General features: G+C 38.0%; 1 protein-coding gene across 2 annotated transcripts in view; it reads right to left on the bottom strand.

Moving 5' to 3' along the window:
- Window positions 1-9867: 9867 nt before the first annotated feature.
- LOC139962611 (PC3-like endoprotease variant B) overlaps window positions 9868-22186 on the bottom strand; it is a 34448-nt gene continuing 22129 nt past the window's right edge. For both annotated transcript variants that reach the window (XM_071962749.1, XM_071962751.1), the window contains exons 7-13: window positions 21562-21659; window positions 21173-21261; window positions 19735-19907; window positions 18629-18880; window positions 18176-18276; window positions 16374-16595; window positions 9868-15749 (exon numbers count right to left, since the gene is read on the bottom strand). In XM_071962749.1, coding sequence (XP_071818850.1) covers window positions 14783-15749; window positions 16374-16595; window positions 18176-18276; window positions 18629-18880; window positions 19735-19907; window positions 21173-21261; window positions 21562-21659 — 1902 coding nt within the window. In that variant the 3' untranslated portion in view covers window positions 9868-14782. The remainder of the gene's footprint in view (window positions 15750-16373; window positions 16596-18175; window positions 18277-18628; window positions 18881-19734; window positions 19908-21172; window positions 21262-21561; window positions 21660-22186) is intronic.

The raw sequence follows: 22186 nt of genomic DNA, 5'->3' as shown, positions 1-22186 counted from the left end.
AATTTTTTAGTCTCTCCTTACAAATTTGTCAACATTGCCCTTTTTTGTGATGATTCTTAGTGCAGCAGCTTCGGGTGACTATTCAACGGAAAAAGCTCAGTGGAAGCAACACTCGAGAGACATCTTCCTTTTGCCGAACCAAAAAAAGGAAAGAAAGAAATCAAATGGTCTCATAAGTCCTAACAAGCTGAAGGGTTTAATGGAAAGGTTTGGCGGTTAAATTGAAGTGAAGTGTCCCAGATCTGCAAGCAGTCCACATGCCACTTACTGAGCAATCAAATCCTACGCGCGTCGTATAGCCTGGACGTTACAGAAACCGTCCGCCAGTCATACGCCCGCGTCATGGTGTATTTCCTCCCAAAAGCGACATCCAAACCCTCGGCTCTTCATCAATGAGGGGAGAATCTCTTTTTTTTTCGCTCTTCAGGTCTTCGACTCTTTTAACCGGCAGCGCGCCATTTTAGGCCTTCTTCATCTTCTTCTTTTTCTTCTTCTCCTTCTCTCTTTTTTTTTTATTTCCTTCTTCGTCCGGTTCGACGTTTGATGTAGGAAAAGATCTTTGGAAAGATGAGAATAAGAAAACGAAAATTGTTGTACGTGAACAAAATATCTGCAGGCAGAGAGTAAGTGGGAAAGAGTCCTCGAGTTTGAAAAATTGTTAGAGAGATGTGATACTCATTGGCGAGAGAGAGAGAGAAAGAAAGAGAGAGGGGAAAAAATGAAAAAAAAAGAATAGGTTTCCTATTGCTATATAACGGAAAGGCATAAAGAAATCCGTTTTTAAGGGTGACCGAGGCTAGTGGGATAGTCAACACGGCTGTTCAGAACACTTGAATTGGAAGCTCAATGACCAGACAGGGATATATAGGTATATTAGTGACAGTCAGAGCTTGCACGAGAAGTATGTGTAAAATAAAATAAATTACAGTTATAATAATTTAATTATTAAGATTGTTATCAACTTGTTTTGAACAAAATATATATATATATAGCCTATAAAAAATATATACCCGTCCGCATGGCTCCTTGATAGGATAGACTCTTGTGTGAAATCATGAAATCAAGTTTAGTGGAACAACTACTTGACGCAACTGAAGATTGTTTGTAACATTCTTCAGCAATTTTAATTTCTTTTTTTTTACTTCATCTTTTTTTTTTCTTCTTCGTTTTTTTTTCTTTCTTACATTCTAGTGATATGTGTGGTTTTTTTTCTTGTCGATCTTAGAGTTTCATAGAATGAACCGCATGCTTCCATCCTTATAGCGTAATCAAGCTATCAGAAACATTCTTATAACCAGGAAGTCAAGACGCCAGCCTTGAATGAAGGGCATAACAAGAGCTTGGAGACGGATCAAAAGTCTCTTCAAGTCAGAAATTTCTTCATTTTAAACATTTGAGTGAGGACGAGCATCAAATTACAAAGAAATAAGTCTTTTGATGGTGAGCAAATCAAATTGATAAGACGAAGAAAAAGAAGAAGAAGCAAAAAAGAAAAAGTGATAGAAGGCAAACCGAAAGAAATCCGACGGCCATGACTTTGAAAAGAAGTTCTAGGATGACACTTGGTGACTGAAAGTAGGCTGGCCTCTAATGGAGGCGAATGAACTCAGATTTACGGATGCATGCAACATCCAACCCTGTTAGGAGATGGCGACTTCTTATACAATTATCTATGATGTATACATAACATAGCCTATACACATGACAGTATACTGATGTACCGACAAAATAAACCGTATACACAGAGCCGTATCTGACCGTGAACAGTGATGCTGCCCGCTCTTCCCGGCATGCTCTTCGGCCATCCTTATCCCTAGCAACCAACTTAAGGCTCGTTCCTATCCATCTTTCCTTCGAATGGTGCACAACAGGCAAAGATGCGGCGGTTTGCCGGTGCCGCCATGCGGCCATGCGGCGATGCGGCAGTGAATTGGGGCTGGGGGGGGGAGGGTTTCTGACGCAACGCTATCACTTGGAAATAAGGTTTGCTCAAAGAAGTCTGAATTTACAAATGACAAAAAGAAAATTAATAATTTTCTTACTATAACGTACCAGACAGGTCATTGGCAACAAAAGCCTCTTAACAAGGCAATCGTCATTATTACTTGATATCTAATCAACAAGGAGATATATAGGTTGGGGTTTGAACCACTTTCGATTAAACTGAATGCTTCGTGGTTCTTCTGTACAGCACGCTAGCTCTATAGATCATACGTCTGTGAACGATAGTGCTTGAAAAAACTTTGTGGTTCAAAGAGGGTCGAGTTAAGCAAACAGTCAAATCTATTGCCCGAGCGAGAAAGCGAAATATGTATTTCGCAGTTTATGGTGATTGCTCTGTGTTGCGTAAAAATTGGCTAATTAACACGTATATGAAGCTAATTCCACTAAACTACATGTTGGTTTTACCAACTATACCATGTGAGGTCGCAGTTCGTATAGGCCTGCGTAAAACGAAGTGGTTCCGGGGGGAAATGCGGGCTATTTAATCTGTTCGGTATACTCAGAATTTAACCGCACGCTTGCCTCACACGCACTCTCTCAACCTCTCTCTCTCCACGCAGAAGAGCATGCAAGTGCAAAACAAACTGCTTTGGCAGCATGAACTAACTTTGAAGTCAATTTCGAGGGTTTTATGGACTGGATGAATGAACAATCTTAAAAGTGAAACCTACTGACAACAGCTTTCTTTAGGCATAGGTCATCCAACTTCTCAACACTGTATTCTCTGCGACTCAACTCAAATCTTTCGCTTGACCGACTTGAGGACACAAAAGAGAGAATGCATGTAGTTCCTTTGCGATGGTTTTCTCTCCGTTCACAGTACGAAAGAGCTTATTGCTTAGTATAAGGGAGATAAAAAAAAAACCCTTTAATGGCACGTGTACCTAATGGAAACATGCCTCGGGCGTGGCGCACTATGTATTTACAGATTTTCTCAACGACTAACCGGTGTTGTTTCAAAGAAGCGAAATCATTTATTTTATTTTCGTTAAAAAATCGAACATCTCTTTTATCTACACCTACTCTTTCTCTAGGGTACTAAGGGTACTAAATCTACACTGATTTAGTTTACACAAAAAAAAATTGCAGAATTTAGTAAGTTTTTTTCTATTCAAAGCAGTACTAACAAATCGTGTTATATAATTTTTTGTAAATGTTTTCATTTTTTTAAAAAATTTATTGGTGGCAGGGTGGGGGACCGAGGGGGTGGGGTGGCGGAGGATTGGGATTGTAACCACGTTTGATACACACAATAAACTGGAAATCTGTCCGGATTACAGAAAAGTGTCAAATGAAATAGAATTTAGCAAAATTTAAAAAATTAAATTTAACGTGGTCGTATATTGTTTAGTGATAAATATAAATTATATGCATAGACGTTTTTAAGCTAAATGTATAACAAAGTCCTTTCCACTTAAACGTGATGATAAAGGGTAGCTAAAGGCTGACGAGGAGAAAGACTGTCAGAAATGATACAGAGAAAAAACAAGGGGTGAAATTAAAAACGGAAGAACTATATGGCAGTATGGCATGTTCATAGGAATGTATTATAATAGTGATGGGTGTTTCTCTATTTAGTTACGAAACCAAACGATGGGCCAATTGTGTTTGAGTTTGCAGTTTTGTGAGCTAGATCTCCGATATTCTGTAAGTTATGCAAAGAAACAAAACAAATTGCCAGAAAGTTTGACGAGCTTATAGTAGGCTATATACTGTTATGCTTCTTTTTATGCAGTTTTGGAATAATGAAAATTTGTATTGAAACTTTGTTTTCAAAAAGATCTTTGTGATTCCACGATTTTGCATTCCAGTTAACTTAAAGAAAATCATTTTTGGCGGCTAAGACTGAACATTCCCACTTTGTGCATAAAACCTGACGTAAATGACGTACGACGTATTTACGTATGTCTTATGACGTAATAATGTCCGACGTACGACGTATGACCTTTGACCTACGAGACACGATGTTATGTGACATAAGCAGCTATTGTTCAGTGTTGTCAGTCAATTCTGATATTTGTCTCCAAGCCTATATTATATACCGAATATTTGCCTACTCAAAATTGAAAACATACTCAATCCAGCAATAGCACATCTATCTAGATATTTTCACCAAATAAACGTTACATTATCCAACAAGGAGAAAGTGTGAAGTTTGTTGTAATGGACGAAATAAAAAAAAATCTACACAACTTTCCTCTTATTCCATTACTGTGATAGGACAAAATAAGAATGGTTAAAAAGTTAGGTTAAGGAGAGGGGTGGGGTGGGGTGTAGTTTGTGGCTACATACTTTTCTATTCGACTGGAGAATTCTACACAAGACAATTCACTGAATTGACTTGCCAACTTTAATTTCAAATAGTGAAAGTGTAGTCGAAAGTATTTTTTTTTTAAATATCCACTTTGCATTTTGTTGCTTGTGATTAATATCCTATTATATGTACAGTTTCTAAGCGATAACATATCTTAAATTAGAAAAAATAGTTAATTGTTAGCATCAACTTTGTTTTCTTCGATTAAGATAATGTATCGTGAGGTTGCTTCTTTATTTAGAAATTTAGCATTCTCTCCACCTTTCTCTCTCTCTCTCCCTCCCCTCCCTCCTCTCCCCCCGCCCCTCCCCTATCCCTCTTTCTCTCTCTTTCCACCCTTCTCTCTCCCCTCCCCTCCCTCTCCCTCCCCTATCTCTCTCCTGTCTTTTTCTCTCTTTTTCCCGTCTCAGAATCTGACAGCACCCAGCTCATCTTCAAATAACAAGGATATATAATTCAAATATTTTTGTGGTTGGTTAATTCTGCTTATATAAGGGAAGATTTTCTATGACAAATTATGCTTTGGACTAAACCTTAGGCCAAATTCCTTATTTTGTTCTTGGCCAGTTTTGTAATAGCGAGTATGAACTATCCTGGGCGAGATTTAACAAGTCGACAGAAAATAGTACAGTCAAAAATGATGACATCATTACCACGTCTAAATCCGAGCAACATCTTGAAAAATGCGAACAATCTTGACCTATTTATTTGACTATTTCTGTCGATGAACTTTTTGGGGAATCCATAGGACTGACTATTCTGAGATATCGCTAATAGTACTTGACTTCTGTGTGACATGTACCCTGTGAAAATCCACATTAAGGGATACATCGCATTAGTATAGTATACAGTTTCTAGCGACTTGAACGCGCAGGTACATGTCGTTCACGTTATCAAATATATAGTCAGTTTGGACGGTTGGAAAATTAAAATGTTTGGAAATGAAAAAGAAAAGGGAAGGGGAAAACCGTTCCCTTTTATAACTGAGATAAAAAAATATATATAAAAAACACAATTTTGGATTAAATTTATACCAGCCAGTTTTGATAAAAGTCGTCCTATAATGAATAATTAAAGGAGTTACTATCATAGCCTTGCATTTACACTTAATTTATATACCTAATTATGCCTCAGAATTTACCATCTCACGTCTAAAATTTAATTACTGAGAGGCAACAGCAAGACTCCCCTATTTATATATATATATATATATATATATATATATATATATATATATATATATATATATATATATGTATATATATATATATATATATATTTATATATATATATATGTATATATATATATATATATATAAATATATATATATATATATACATATACTCTTTAATGCTCCCGTAATTTCTTGTCCCCAACATATCGATTGCAAAAACTGATGGTTCCTTTATTGTTTATTATCTAATATCCAGTAGGTATATATATATATTTGTTGTTTTTACGTTAGTATATTTTAAGGAGTCATGGTTTTACTCTAGTTCTGTAGAGGATAAGCCTTTAATAATAAATAAGTTATCCATCAGACGACTCTGATGTGAACTTTGTTTGGGTCACTCATAACAATCTCTTGCTGCTAATGCTGAGATTTCGACCAAAACACCAGTGTACGGATAATCCTTCTTTTGCTTAAGATTCCGACCTACGCCTTTAAGACTTATCAATAGCATTTTGTGAGATTTTTAAGCACCGTAAAGTGGCTTGCTTGGGATGAAAATCTTTAATATTTTAGAACCGCTGATCTAAAGTCACAGAACGAGAGCGACTTAAGAAAGTAGGTCTATCGTCCTATTTACGTAATTATTTATCATATATAGATATTAAATATAGCCCTTTTCTACTTTTATAAATGTCAAGAGTTTGTCATTTGAATATATAATAAAGACGGCTTAGTGTTTGATATGTCAGTCTTGTTCTGTGCTAATTCAAATTCCTCATATAAATGATTGGACACAATGTAATATCGAGATAAGCAGTGGCGTAGGAAGGTACTATTGAGTGGGGGGGCTGAAGACTGATGGCCGGCCTGGGGGAGGGGTCTAAGGGGAGGGGTGTCCCCCTTTGGAATTTTTTTGCATTTCCAGGTGGCCTCAGATGCAATTTGGTGCAATATAGCACACTTCAACACCCACTCCATTTTGTAAACTTAATTTTGTATTTTCACCTGGCCTTAGATGCAATTTGGTGCTCCAAATGAGATTTTTTTCTCATTTGGAAATGAAAAAGGGGTTTTCTGACTTGCGGAGCGGGGGGGCGGAATGATACTTCCGCCCCTCCACATTTTTCACTGGGGGGCTGGCGCCCCCCAGCCCCCCCGGTTCCTACGCCCTTGGAGATAAGGATACACTCAGAGTTTAGATTACTGTATATGAATCTATACAAGGGACTCTCAAGGCCCCTCAAGGGACCCCCTCAAGGGACCCTCTCAAGGGACCCCCTCAAGGGACCCTCTAAAGGCTACAAGCTCACGGACCGCATTCGGCAATTCTCTAGATGGCTACATATAGGTACGTCACATATCCACATATTTTGGTAAATATTCTACTTTCCATGTAATTCGATGAGCCACCTTTTGTTTTTCTTCAAACCCATTTTTCAGGACAGACATTTCTATAAAAAAAAACAAGAACAGATTTGATGTACACTTGTTTTCAAATTAGCAGCGATAGATGAGTAAGATAAATGGAAAAAAGAACATCTACTGGTCCATAGGAGAGAAAGCAAAGTAGAAGAGGTTACGTAGGCTGGTCCATAACCAGGCCGATGATCAGGGAGGAGGGCGTGCTCAAACCCCCACCACCCAACCCCAGTGTAGACTACTATGCCCCTCTCCCATTTGATCTATCATCATGTGTACAAGAACGTCACTGGTAACATGACAGGATAAGGAGTGTTAGCTCAGTGGTTTACGCCGGTGCCTTTCAATCATAAGGTCCCGAGTTCGAGTCACTCCAAGATTGTTGATAATTGACAATTCATAATCACGGACGTTAAATATGAATCTAAGAGACTGACTTCGGTCAGCTTGCAGCTTTGATATAAGCCAATGATGGCTTCTTCGCGAGTTCCTGCTTGCAGGAGGATCTAAAATACACACATACATACACGCACACATACATACAAGACAAAGAGTAGTGTGCCCCTACTTAAATTGTTGATGTCCTTCCTGAAATTACGAGTGTCCCTCCCACTCAGAATTCTTGGCTAATCGGGGCAAGGTAACAACAACAGAGCCATATATGGTTCTGGGAAACAGGCAAATAAAACGAGGGCGTCCAACTATTGGTCAATTAATATCCCATTCGCAACGGTATGTATTCCTTATAGATGTAAAACATACTAACATAACGACAGTATATTAAACTATTGTTGAAGTTTAATAAACGGATATCGGGAAATTGGGTTTGTTTAAACAAATCCACCCCTCTTTCAAGAGAACTTCCATTTTAATTTCTATGGGTCGTCATGCTGTAATATTGAGCGTTAACATTATTTACAGTTGCACCTCTTTAAGAGCAAAGTCATTTACGAAGGCGAGGGGGGAGGTGGGGGAGGGAGGGTGGAGGATGAGAGGGATGGGATGGACAAATGAGGCTGGACTGGGGGGGATTTTCTGCTGCCTACTGCCCTCTTGACAGTTAAGCTTGATACCGTATACACAACATAATAATGACACCATAACAGAAATGTTTATAACATTATCTCTGCAAAGGAAATTATATTTTGAATCCACTAAATAGATAAGAAACTCCAGGAGGGAAAAAAAAAGAAGGAAAGAAACAAAACTAAACCTATAAAACTATTTCATTAATATGCTGCATATTTATCTACAGTTACCTCAAATTTATTTCGAAGTATCTGAAAGCATAAGGCTGCGAGAATCATTTCTACAAGTGTTACACAAAATATTATAACGCCCAATCCTCTTCCTCGCTCTGATAAATAAAGTCTCTCGACTCAGATGGGAGGAGAATGCGAGCTGCTTCTTCTCATCCATAACAAAGCAAAAAAATGAAATCAGTAAACATTAGTTTTAAGAATGAAATAATATTGTTCGAGTATAGCTTTGTGTCAAACTGCTGTAACTAGCTATAAATTGTGCGACTCCCGTAAATATCCATTTTTGATGGTGCCTTCCTCTCGGTCGTGAGAAACTAAAAGTAAACACGTTGCTTCACAACATAACGTTCACCATCATAAATACTTTATTTTCAAATGTATTTCTACTGGAATGCAATGCAATATTTAAGCCTACAAAAATTTGCATGTACAAATCAAAAAAACCACCGAATATTTAGTTGTTGTTGTTGCTGTTTTATATTGTTGTTGTAACAATTGCAAAAAAAATATAACCCAAGACACACACAGAAAAACTACGCCAAACTAAAATTTAATTTTTATTCTATACTGATAAATAAACATCCACAGATTTTTATCATCAAGTCTACCGATGTTTTCATGGTGTGTGTTATTGATCATCTCCAAATAGCCTCATATTTGCATATTCAACAAATTTACATACCATAGTAAGGTTAGATAGTAGGCATGACAATGAATATTAAAATATTGATCTTTCAAGTGATAATTCTGGAACTTTTCTGTAATGACAACATCCTTTTTATCGCCCCCCCCCCCCCCAAAAAAAATATGCTACAAGAAATAACTTTTTTTTTTACATAGACATGGTCAAGTAAACACTAAATGAATATTTAATGACTTTGCACTGGTAAATATCACAATCCCTTGTACAATGTTACTAAACACTTTGTTCCTCTTTGTTTTCCCTTTTTATAGAAAAGTTGCTAAATTGCCGAATTGTGAATTTTAACTGTGGATTTGGTTCCGATTCAAACAGTACAAACTTCTATAGAAAAAAAGTTTAATGAGAGACTACAAGATGATTTTTGTTTGAAAGCATTATTAGAGAATTGTTCAGTTGCTAAAATACCCATGTTACTATTCAAATATTTTGAAAAAAAATCACCATCTTCGAGTTACTCCTTTTCTTATTAGAACATAATTCATATTTTTCCCCCTGAATTATGTTGATTACATATATTTTAAGTAAACATATTATAGTTTATCAACTGATGAAACCAATTTTAAATAAAGTTGTCAAATTTTTCTGACCAATAGTCTCATGTCGGTGCTTTATTGGAGAATTGCTGATATTTTTTTTCATCACACAAGAATATTGTAACATTTCGATGGCACTAAAGCTCTCCCATTCATTTCCTGATATCTTAAACAGGGGTAATGAACCCTAGTGACAATTCCATTTTCGGAGGAGTTTATTCTATACATCTTAATTACGCCACCTAAATTTGTATCCATGTGGAAATGATATCAGATTGATGACAGGGTGAAGAAACAATTTTAAAGATTAATGAAAAACCCAAATAGACCAGCAAAATTCATGATGAAACAACACATTTGACCAAATCGATGGTGTAAAATATCTTGTTTTATAATAGGCTATAGTCAATGACAAATGCATCGATTTTATCACCTTTTTTAGAAACTTTTCTTTTGGGGGGGGGGGGCAGGGGCGGTTTCTCTTCTTAATACTGTTATGAATTAACTGCAAATGGATCACTGCTTTTAATTGTAAAAAAAACGAAGAAGAAAAAAAGTAATTCACACCCAACAATAAAAACTAACTAAAAAAAAAAAAAATCATCTTGTCACATTGAAAGTTGAAATATGCCCATTGCCAGAGTAAAATGTGTTTATTAAGTAATGAATGAAACATAACCGAACAAACTATTTGGCTGACTTTATGAAAAAAAACATGAGTCAATATGTCCCTTATGAATAAAACATGAGTCAATGTGTCCCTCATGAATAAAACATGAGCAAGTACATCATCATCATCTTCATCATCATCCACTTGTGTGACAATGGCAGATGTCAGGTGTGGCCGTTCCTAGCTTAACCTTGGCTTCAGAAGCACGGGATGTGAAACACGATCAGGGGATGAATGGTCTCCCAGCCGTACACGGCGGTCTCAGCTGTTCCCACCAGTTGCTATCTCCTGGCATACGATATCCCACTAAACAAGATACTTGTTCACAAAAACCTCTATTTTCATCACCAACATATTTTCTATTTACTTTGCCGTTTTTAAATAAAACCGTGTAAAAGTAAGTTTTTTTTTTTCCATTTAAAACCGACAGGTCAGGGTCTACAATTTGCTGTTATCTGTTAACGGATGACGAGAAGAAGTAGAGGAATTCTTTTTTAGGAGACCAGAAATGAGATCAAGCAGACCAATGAGAAAGCCTGACCTTGAAATTAACACCAAAAAGTGAGGAAAAGAAAGCAACATGACGGCAATTTTGCTGGTAAAATGTCCCAGTAGATGTGACTAACATTTGGTTGCTGTGAAAGTTTTTTTTTTTCCTTCTTCTAAGGGTACTGAAAAATTTCTCTTAGAAATTAAAACATTACTTTAAACATGAATTTTTATTTCACCTACAGTTAAAAGGAATCAGGAAGCCCAAATAAGTTTCCACCTCTGACTTTGTTAAACAGTTAAAGCAGCTTTTAGAGGTAATTTTGCCCTTTTAAATTTTATTTTCTGCACTAAACTTCAATAAAATAAAAAAGAAAGTAGGTCAGCAGTTTGAATATTGACCTTTCATTTCAAACAATGGCGTACTAATAAAACGAATGTGAAATCTGGAATATTCCAGATTGCAGATTACAGGTGACACTAATATGAAAAACTGTCTGGGTTAACACACACAAAAAACAAACAAAAAGTTACCGAGGATTAAATCGAACTCATTAATTACTCTCCCGATACCATTCGTTTGGTGAAAAAAAAAGATCTACAAATGTTGTCTGAGCTGGATTAATTTGCTTTCTTATTGTAACTAATTATCAGTAAATTTTTGTGAAACTGTTGACAGAAGGAGAATTTCAAAAGATGCTTCAGCTTTGGGTGCAACAACGAATATAAATATTTACTCAAACTACACATATGATTTGCAGGGAGAGAGCATTAACTTGTCCTTAAAGGCAGTGAATAAATCCGACTGCTTTCCTGACATTTATAAAACCCAGGTACATATGTTAGCGACATCAGCTTTTAAAACCCAACAGCAGCCACGCAGGCAATCAACTTGATATAAGACTACACATTAATGACGGTCACTGCCACACAAACAAACCTCTTTTTCTTTTAATGCATGGAACAGAACCCATCCAGTACAGGCAACTATTAATGACAACTTTGTGTAGTGGATCGTTAACGAAAGCTGCAAAAGGGGGGGGGGGGAGGTAGATTTAATCCAGGAACTACAATTTTAGTAGACTAGTTGACATAATTAAGGTCAACACTAACTGATCCATCATGGTACTTAAGCAGAAACCTCTAATACCTTACTATATATATACTTGCGAATAACAGCTAGGCTAGTACAAAGGTTTGCAAAAAGCTGTTGTGAAAACTAGGATTACAACTCGACCATAACTTACTAAGATGTCATTAAAATTTCACCCAAAGACAGTAATCACATAACATAATTCTATAAAACGTCTCCAGTTAAATGACAACATACTGTCTAACATGTGACACTCCAATGGTATACAGTTTGTCCTGTGTGAAATGAGATAATATATAACTTCTGTACTGGGTCCAAGTTTGTATAGAGTTATATCTTGCTTTTTGTTGTTGGTAGTACTACAGCAGCAAGCCCTTAAAGGCATTGAAGACTCGCCCTAAACCCTGTGCAGCCATCTGAAAAAGGTAACTTTCTGTTGCTTGCAAGTGACGTTTTGTTCGTCTCTACAAAATGCAGACAGTATAGTCAGTATTGCGAAGTTCGGACACCCTAAGAAATACACGATTCCACCATGAAAACCTACAGGAAGAGCCAAATTTCACCAAAAAGTACGAAGCTACAGTTATTTTCTCTCCAAAATGGCCCGTGTGCAAGAAATTACTTACATATTTGTCACTAAAATGACGAAGATCTATGAAGTCTGTTATAATTACTGAAAGAGCAACTGCGCCACCAATTTTATCACTAGTGCCACACTGTGGGTTGCGTGTCCGAACTTCGCAATACTCTAGCAAAGAAATACCAGTTCCAAAATCACGAAGAATCTTCTTGGAATACAACGTGAAAACAGTTTGCAGGAAAGAAAGTTTGGCCGTGTATCGTACTATAACACAATTCTCCCACCATATGAAGTATATTTTCAGGTGATTTATACCAGAAGATTTAGTTTTGGGGTGCTTTAAATCTTAAGTGTCCGAACTTCGAAGTCACCATGCTACAGTAATGAAACCTTGTTATCTTTAGCTGAACCTGTGATGTCCATTGCTGTATTGTTTGTACACTGTGCTGTGCGTATTGACCGCAGCTGTATGTACTGACTGTACACTAGTGTCTAATTACCGACGGTAGCAAGCTGTGTGTGTATTTTCTGGGATCGATGGTGGTGTCTAACACTTCTGTTACACCTCATTCGAAGCTAGGTCAGATTACCGGCATGAGACGTTTCTTTTTGTGCGAGTCTTCACACCCTTTAAAACTATCTCTTTCTCTCACTGTATCAATCTCTCTCTCTCTCTCTCTCCATATCACTCCCTTTGTAATCCAACAACCTACCACTCTTAATAACTTTTGCAATGAAAGCAAATTTATAGTCGAAAAGAAGAAATTAATGAAGAAAACAATTTTCCACTGAATCAGAATTTAGAAACAAGTTAATTACTGAAACTGATAAAATTAGCACACACATCATTGGGTGGAATTAATTTACTAAAAATACTAACGAAACTAACCCCTTTACAAATACTCAAGAAACTGACCCCCTTTAAAGTGAGTATTAAAGAAATTAATCTTCTTTTAACATATGCTAAAGAAGCTAATCCTCTTGAAAGTTACTATTACCGAAACTCACCTTCTTTAAAGTTACTAAAGAACCTATTCCCATCTTAAATACTAGAGACACTAACCCCTTTACAAATAGAGAAATAAGAAATGGATTGCACACAAAAGAAAACTACTCAACGATAATGAAAACTTCACTTCTTTTTGCTCCTAAAATGTCCTTTTACCTCAAAAGACAAGTTTAAGACCAACATGTACTATTAAAAAAAATCTACTAGAATTAAAGGCTGTGTCGAGAGGTCCAATGACATTGCCAAAAATAAGAAAAGTTAGATTCATCTAAACACCATCCTACTCATCTAGACACCATAAAGGTGTATTAAAACACCATGTGTACGGCATGTAAACACCACATGAGATAAATCTAACCCAAAATAGGATTCATCTAAACACCATCCTACTCATCAAGACACCATTAAGGTGTACTTAAACACCATGTGTTAGGCATCTAAGCACCGCATGAGAAACACCTAACACCAAAGTAAGATTCATCTAAACACCATCATACTCATCTAGACACCATTAAGGTGTATTTAAACACCATGTGTTAGGCATCTAAGCACCACATGAGATACACCTAACCCCAAAGTAAGATTCATCTAAACACCATCCTACTCATCTAGACACCATTAAGGTGTACTAGAACACCATGTGTTAGGCATCTAAGCACCACATGAGATACACCTAACCCCAAAGTAAGATTCATCTAAACACCATCCTACTCATCTAGACACCATTAAGGTGTATTAAAACACCATGTGTAAGGCATCTAAACACCACATGAAATAAATCTAACCCAAAATAGGATTCATCTTAACAGCATCCTACTCATCTAGACACCATTAAGGTGTATTAAAACACCATGTGTAAGGCATCTTAAAACCACATGAGAGGCACCTAACCCCAAAGTAAGATTCATCTAAACACCATCCTACTCATCTAGACACCATTAAGGTGTATTAAAACACCATGTATTAGGCATCTAAAAACCACATGAGATAAATCTAACCCAAAGTACGAAACACCATCCTACTCATCTAGACACCATTAAGGTGTATTAAAACACCATGTGTTAGGCATCTAAGCACCACATGAGATACACCTAACCCAAAGTAAGATTCATCTAAACACCATCCTACTCAGCTAGACAACATTAGATTTAATTTATAGCATCACGTATAAGATTTTTGTGCTTCCTTCTAAATATTTGGCGAAACTTTTGAATAGTTTTGTGACACTAAAAGAGGGTTGTAACCACCAGTTTAAATACCAGGGCACTCTAGACTACATACTCTCCTGAGCTAAAAAATACTACATCTCAACTTTTCTGGTTTACTACGATCAAGTTAAATATATCCCACCTACACAATCTTGAATTCTCGATAAATAATTTTGATATTAAAATAAATTTCCATTACTCTAGAATACCTCTGGAAACAATCTATGACATAATTTTTTTTTATCACCTTCATATACTGGTTAACTATTATTTTCATAATTAGATGTAAAGCATATTTTGCAAAGACAACTCTACCTAAACTTTTACTTCCTACTCTCGACTTCTCGTAGAAGTTCCCTCAACACAGCTGCCTTTTGTCTAGACACTTTCCTCCTCCGTACTAAATCTTTCCCCTTCTCTGATGATTTCTTCTTCTCTTCCAAAGCCATCCCTCTCTTTTGACTATCTTGACTAGTTTTTCGACCATCCCAATCCGTGTCCATTTTTTCCTCGTAGGCAGCCCTCTCTTCCTCTTCTGCCAACTCCCCCTCCACCTCCTCGTACAACCTCTCGAGGGTGTCCGTCTCCAGACCGCGGAGGAACTCCATCAGTTCCCCTTCTTCTCTTTTGTACTCCAGAAAGCCGACCAGAAGGTCTCTGGTCTCGATCGGAGCGTTCTTATCGAAGTGGTTTGTGTTGATTTCAGTGCCCTTCATGTTGTTCTGTAGATTCGGGGGCAGGTTAGCCCCGGCTGCGACGTCGTCCAGGTCCACGTGGATCTCTTCGTCGGACCTCTGCTCCGAGTTGTAGATGTGGAGGATGGTGTCCATGTCATCCTTGCCGGCTTTGTCCTCGAACACTCTGGATCCCTCCTCTACCTCCTCGGAGCTTCCACTCTCGTCACCATACTCCCCCGTACCGTAGAACGTGAAGCCCCACATCGTCACCGCGGCGATGTTTTTCCCGCGGGGTAGGACCGTGGGTCTCTCGCCGGTGTCTGGTGGGGTAGGGTGGTATGATATCTCTAGGGTCCACTTTCCCTGCGGGGCCTCCCCCCAGTTGTGCACCGACATGAACGGCCAATTCTGGATACCGTCCTTGCTGTCGTCGTACTTCCGAGTGGACAGCAGCTCGGACGGGGTGCCAAAGGGGGAGTGCAGGGTGATGGCCACGTCTCCTCGTCGAGGGGACTCGAACGAGATGTGCGCGATGGTGTGCTCTAGCTTTGTGATGTGTTTACAGCCGGTGATCTCCATACTCTGTCGTCTTGAATGGCCTTGTTCGACCGCTCTGAAAAATTCAAGAAGAATCGTGACTGGGCGTCAAATGTTACTGATCATAGTTCCTTTCTCTACCGTATCGGCAAATTGTTCAAAAGAAAATGTCGACCTGTAGGCTAGGCCTACATTGCCTTGCACAGAAATTCTACCATGACTTTAAGGCCAGTTTGGCATAAGAAAGGACTAGAGCTGCTTAAAAGTGTTTAGATGTTGTTATTAGCCATCCAGCAACGAGGCTGCACCATTCTGGTGGAGAGGATAATCCTCAGGGTGATAATCCAGGGGAATGTAGGAGTGCTTCAGTTATAAATAATGCGATTATCATGTTGGAATGTCGCTGCCATCTAAACATATAGTTTGCAGGTTTTACTACCTTTTATTCAAGCATTGCATGCTGAGCCGACTTCTCTGAAACCTTTCTAAACCTTGACCTGAGATCTTCGCATCTGATACAAAAGTCATGTTTCTAAAGCCCATTCTTAAATTCACTTTTCAGAAGTACGTAAAGAGTGCACCAGTAGTAATGGGACAGGGTAGAGAGGCAGTCAAACCTAAGCACTAAACGAGGATATGGTTTTAATCCTATGACGAGTGTAAAAAATGAAATCACACATAGAAATGCTTCTGAACTTACAGTTCAATCTCTTGGTTCTTAACGATGCATTTCCGCCTCTTGCCGACGGGTTCCCACTTGAGCGCCAGTTCCACCATCTTGCCGGCGTCGAGAACACCAAACCCGACCATATGATTCAGATGAAAACCAGCGCCATTGATGTGCCATCCGTCCTCCATGGGACTCGGGATGAAGCATCCCTGAGATATAATATGCTGGAGGTCTCGCCAGGTAAGATTGGGACTGAAAGAAAGAATAGGTAAAGAAGGTCGTCGATGTAAAGATGGTATAAAATGAAACTGAAAGAAATCTCCCAGAGTATATTTGCATGTCATTGGACACATCCACTTAAAGGCATTGAAGACTCGCCCCAAACCGTGTGCGGCCATCTGAAAAAGTTAACTTTCCGTTGCTTGCAAGTGACATTTTGTTCGTGTCGCTACAAAATGCAGACAGTAATGAAACGTGATACCTTGTTATCTTTTATCTAGACCTGAGATGTCCATTGCTGCTATTATATGTACACTGTGTTGTGGGTATTGACCATAGCTGCATGTACTGACTGTACACTAGTGTCTAATTACCGAAGGAAGCAAGCTGTGTTTGTATTTTCTGGGATCGATGGTGGTGTCTAACACTTCTGTTACACCTCATTCCAAACTAGGTCAGATTACCGGCATGAGGCGTTTATTTGTTCGCGAGTCTTCACACCCTTTAACAGTTTCCCCTTCAATGCTGATAAGTAGCTTATAATCATATTATTTACCACAGTGCACTCTATTTGCAAATGTTTGCTAGTTTGAAACATGGAGGTAAAAACCTCCATGTTTGAAAGAAGAACCAAGCTTCAATATTTTGGAGTTTCCAACAGGTCAAGTTGGGACTGGGAAAGGGGAATATAAATGTTTTCTAATATCAAAACAGTTATCAGTACACCTGGGGACAATCTCTTTTAGCGTCTGTTATTACATTTCACTGTACTACAGATACGCATCCAGTCAATAGTCTAATCCCCTTCAATACTTCTTGAATAATATCATTACCACAGGGTACCCCTGTTTGTTAGGGAAAAATATGAGAGATTGTGATTGTAAATGCAGTATCAGTATCATTGACAGCACTATAACCTCTCTCAAATTTTGCTACAACCTTCCAGGGTCCAATTACATTTCACTGGATGACCAATAACCATTAATTCAATTATATTTTCCACATTCTTCATCGGTGGATATTCTGCGGTCACATTGTAACATTGACAGCACTATACCCTTTCTCAAATTTGCTACCTTTAAAATAGAACAAGCAAACCCTACACATCATGTTGTTGAGAGCCATGGGTTTCACTTCGAGGAAAAACCTCTTATCAATACTGGCAAGTACAGCAGTAACCCCATTATAAGATATACCCCCAGAACAAAATTGATATTTAATGCAGCTGTGGATGTCTCTACACCACACAAACAACTCATTCTTTGGTCCACTATCCAAACACTTACATTTACTTTGGAAATCACTAGGAGTGTTAGCTCAGTGGTTAACGCCGGTGCCTTCCAATCATAAGGTCCCCGGTTTGAGTCACTCCAAGATTAATGTATGTCGTCCAGTTACAGAGTTGTTGACAATTGACAATTCATAATCATGGATGTTAAACATAAATTTAAGAGACTGACTTCGGTCAGCTTGTGGCTTTGATAAGCCAATGAGGCTTCTTCGCAAGTGCCTGCTTGCAGGAGGATCTAAAATACATACATACATACATACTTTTATTTCTTTCTACTCAGCTTGAGCTTTGAAAGACAATTCAAATAATTTTAACAACTTACTTTGCTTGCAGTATGAGCGCAAAGAGACCGGACGCTAACGGTGCCGCGCTGGAGGTTCCTACAAATGATGTCGTGCATTCACCGTGGAGGTCAGTGGTAGCCTAATTATGGGAGGAGGGAGGGGGGAGGGAAGAAAAAAAAAAGAAGAGGAACCAGTGAATAAAATGAAAAGTTTCATACAGAATCCATCAAGGTTACTAAACTATTTTGCAGATATCTATAAATATATGTGACATTTCAATTCAAAGCAAATTAAGTACATTTATCTACCTCTATCAGCTTCCTTTTACACCCTCAGTATTAAATGTTTTGATATTTCTTGACATTGAGAAAAACTTTCCCATTAAGTTTTGACAAGGGAAAGACAAATTACACAGTTTTTTTAAAATGTTTCCAGTGCATACCACTACAAATGACACATTTTTTTTTTTTTTTAATGTTTCCATTGCGTACCACTAAATTTAATCCGTATGCTGCCCTCTCGTTCGCAGTAGAGAAAGGGCTCGAGCTGGGTCCTCCCGACAGCGTGACTGCCATCGTTGACGAGCAGGCCTCGGCGAAATAGACATTGAGGCCTTCGTCGTTGACCGCTCCGATGGAGATGGTTTCCGGTCTGCTCACATAGCCGTCTGCGTTACAATCGTCGTCAGCAGAACCTCCGTTACCAGACGCCCAGACGAAGATAGAACCCTTTCCGTTACGGCCCTGGGTGGGGTATGAAAAAATTGTAAGGAGAAACTGTTTGATTTCACAAGGATCGCATGAAACAGAAACAAGCGTGCAACAAGCGTGCCCAATCTTAAAGGGCTCAAGTTTCCTCATCACAATAGTCAATAGTTATACAATTTTTTTAATAGTCAATATCACACCAGTTAGTGCAATCATCAACTTATGGTAAACAAATATGAAGTCATGACGTCAATCAATTCAAGCGCGGTTATGATATGCGATTAGTCAAGGGCTTGACAAGTGTATCCAATGAAGGGATCGGAGGTAACGACCAGGAGTTCCATATATTTATAAAAATAAAAAATATAAAAATAATATACTTTCTTGTGGTAGTCAATATATGTTGTGACCCTACTGCAGCTAATTATCTATATATTTGCTGATAATATACTGGCATGATCAGAGACGTTACATTGCAAATTAAGCCCTCCCATTTTTTACCCAAAGCAATTAGGAATAATTGTGTAAATTCGATGTATCTGCATTATTAAAATGTATCAAATTATAACTCATATAAAATTTAAAAAAAGGAGATATTATTACAATATTTTCACAACATCCAGTCATCAATCACACTGTCACGTTAAGTTACAGTGCAAACATTGATAACTTGGAAAGAACCAATTTGGCCCCCAGGAACAACTAAAACCACTTTTTGAAAACTTCATGTTTCCTTTACGAATAATATAAATATGAGAATATATTCTCATTGATACCATATTTCCCAGAGCCCCTAATTGATCCTGGGGTTATAACCCCCTGAATGCCCCCTCCACACCCATTGCCCCACCACCCCCCACCCCAGTCTGCCCTGGGATATAGTGTCCAACCTCTGCTACTCCTTTGATGATGGCTGCTTCGGTGAGAGTATGCGGCTTGGCAAAGTCCTTGCCCTTATCGGGCGGTCCCCAGCAGCAACTGTAGATGTCGATGTAATGGTGATTGTAGAGCAGGGCTTCGGCCTCTAAGGAGTCTGTGACGGTGCCATCTAGAATCCTCATGCCTGTAGGAGAACAAGAGACCACCGCATGTATTTGTAAGAGTTTGTGATAAGTAAATACCTCGAGTCACTAAAGTTAGAAAAGTGACGTAACTCGAACAATTGTGTCAAGCTTTTCTTTATACAAAGATGAGCCTGGGGTAAAAAAAAAAAAATCACAGAACATTGCAATTATTGCGGTATAGGCTCCAGTTTGCGTATGCTACATTGTGTTAGGATAATAGTTTTGGCCCCGAGGTAGAAAATAAATCACGGATATTCCGCAAAAGCTCATGCCTGTATATAGGAATAGTAAGCGAGTGTACACAGTCAACAACTCAAGTGAAATCACATATATTGTTGATGATAACTCAACTTTGACCTTCATGAGAGTGACTCATAAATACACCTCTGATATAAGTACACTTACCCCTTCCCAACCCCTTACGTGTTAATTTAATTCTCCCATCCAACTTTCTTTATATCAAAAACCATTTTGGGTATGAATTATTCAATTTTATCCTTCGTTTTGAATTCATATAATACTCTTGTGTAGACATAGCCACTTCATCCCATTACAGTGTTATATTATATTGTACTGAAGCATTGGGTGTTTGTTTCTTTCATATCCTTAATAAGGAAGTGACCGATATAGTAGTGGTATTCATAGCCCTACTTTTACCATGGTGTATGACATTCATACTAACATGACTCCATATTACCAACACATCACATCAGGGTGAATGCAATTAATACCATTCATACTCAGATATTCTTTATAACATTCTGACCAAAATAATATCTTCAAGCCATACTAATCTATATCTTGACATTCATATGTCCACCAACCAACCAATGCATATTACCAGTCATACTAAAAACATACTTCACTATACATTCATATCATCCAAAGGTGAGTACCATTAAATTTGTTCCTCAAATTATCAAAACATTTTCGCCAACACTATAATCTACAATTTTCCCATTCACCAGTAACAACCTGTCTTTTATTCATTCTACAGTATGGCATTTATATCATTCCTGGTCAGATACATCTCATACTAATATATTCCTTATTAATATCACCCATCACAATGAATACCGTTCATACTAATATATTCCTTGTTACTTTAATATCACCCATCACAATGAATACCATTCACACTAATATTCCTTACTACATTAACATCAGCCATCACAATGAATACCACTCATACTAATATATGCATCATTACTCTCACATACTTCATTTCCCTATTACACTAGCCTTTAGACAATGTGCAGCTTACCTCCAATACCAGCTTCATAAGCAATTCCAACACCACATATACTGTTATTAGCAGTAGCTGCCACTTCTCCAGCACATCTGGTGCCGTGCCTGTGAAAAGACACAATACAAAACCATTCCTACCAATATTTTTATTCACACCAGGTTTGAACCATTTTCCAAAACGGTAAACTTTCAAACCATGGTCTGTCTGATGGAACAGAAAAGTGGCTGTCAAAGGATAACCTTTGTAAGGCCTAGGAAATACATCACCAGAGATAACCACCTATGGGGGCTGGAAAAGCACCATTGTTTGTTGAGAACTAAACCCAAAACTCCTCAGGTGACTACTACACAAACTGTTTTAGCCGATAATATCTAATTTATTTTCAAAAATAGAGCATTTCTTACGCATTTTCTGCTCCTTTCTCGATGCTATCATCCGGATGTGGATCCTTGTCATGGACGTTTCTGGTGCTATTGTTGAAGTCATAGCTGGCTTCAATATCCTGACCATGAAGAAAAAAAGCAATATGGGTATTATTTATTCATATTATTTATTTATTTATAATTTACATTTATTGGAGAAATGATAATGAAGAAAATGGCTAGGTCAGCTCCCAGTATATATTCAGTTTTGAGCTTGACCTGAAGAGAACAGCTGTTGACAAATCACATAAGTTATTTGTTACAGCCGTAAATGTAGGAGGGGGCAGTTTTTTCTCTTGTGATTGGGGCGGGTAGGGATGGTGGGGCAGTTTTTTCTTTTGATGGGGGCGAGTAGGGTAAGAGAATTGGATTTGCATCCTTAAAAGCTAACACAATCACACGCGACTGTACCAGAAGTGTTTGCAAAAATGCACAAATTTTGTGCATTTTGTGCAAATGCACAAAAATGCACAAAGTAGAGGTAATTGCTTCCATTCCCCCTTCCCCAAACCCTGCCCACAATCTTCTCCAATGCCCACATGGCTATAGGAAACTGAATGTTATCTTCAAAGAATCATCCCTTTTCTCAGACAGATAGTATCATTTG

The sequence above is a fragment of the Apostichopus japonicus genome, chromosome 21, assembly GCF_037975245.1.
Source record: "Apostichopus japonicus isolate 1M-3 chromosome 21, ASM3797524v1, whole genome shotgun sequence".
In the NCBI taxonomy this organism is placed as follows: domain Eukaryota; kingdom Metazoa; phylum Echinodermata; class Holothuroidea; order Aspidochirotida; family Stichopodidae; genus Apostichopus; species Apostichopus japonicus.
Note: the sequence above shows the minus strand (reverse complement) of the source record. Positions and strands in the feature narration are given on the sequence as shown.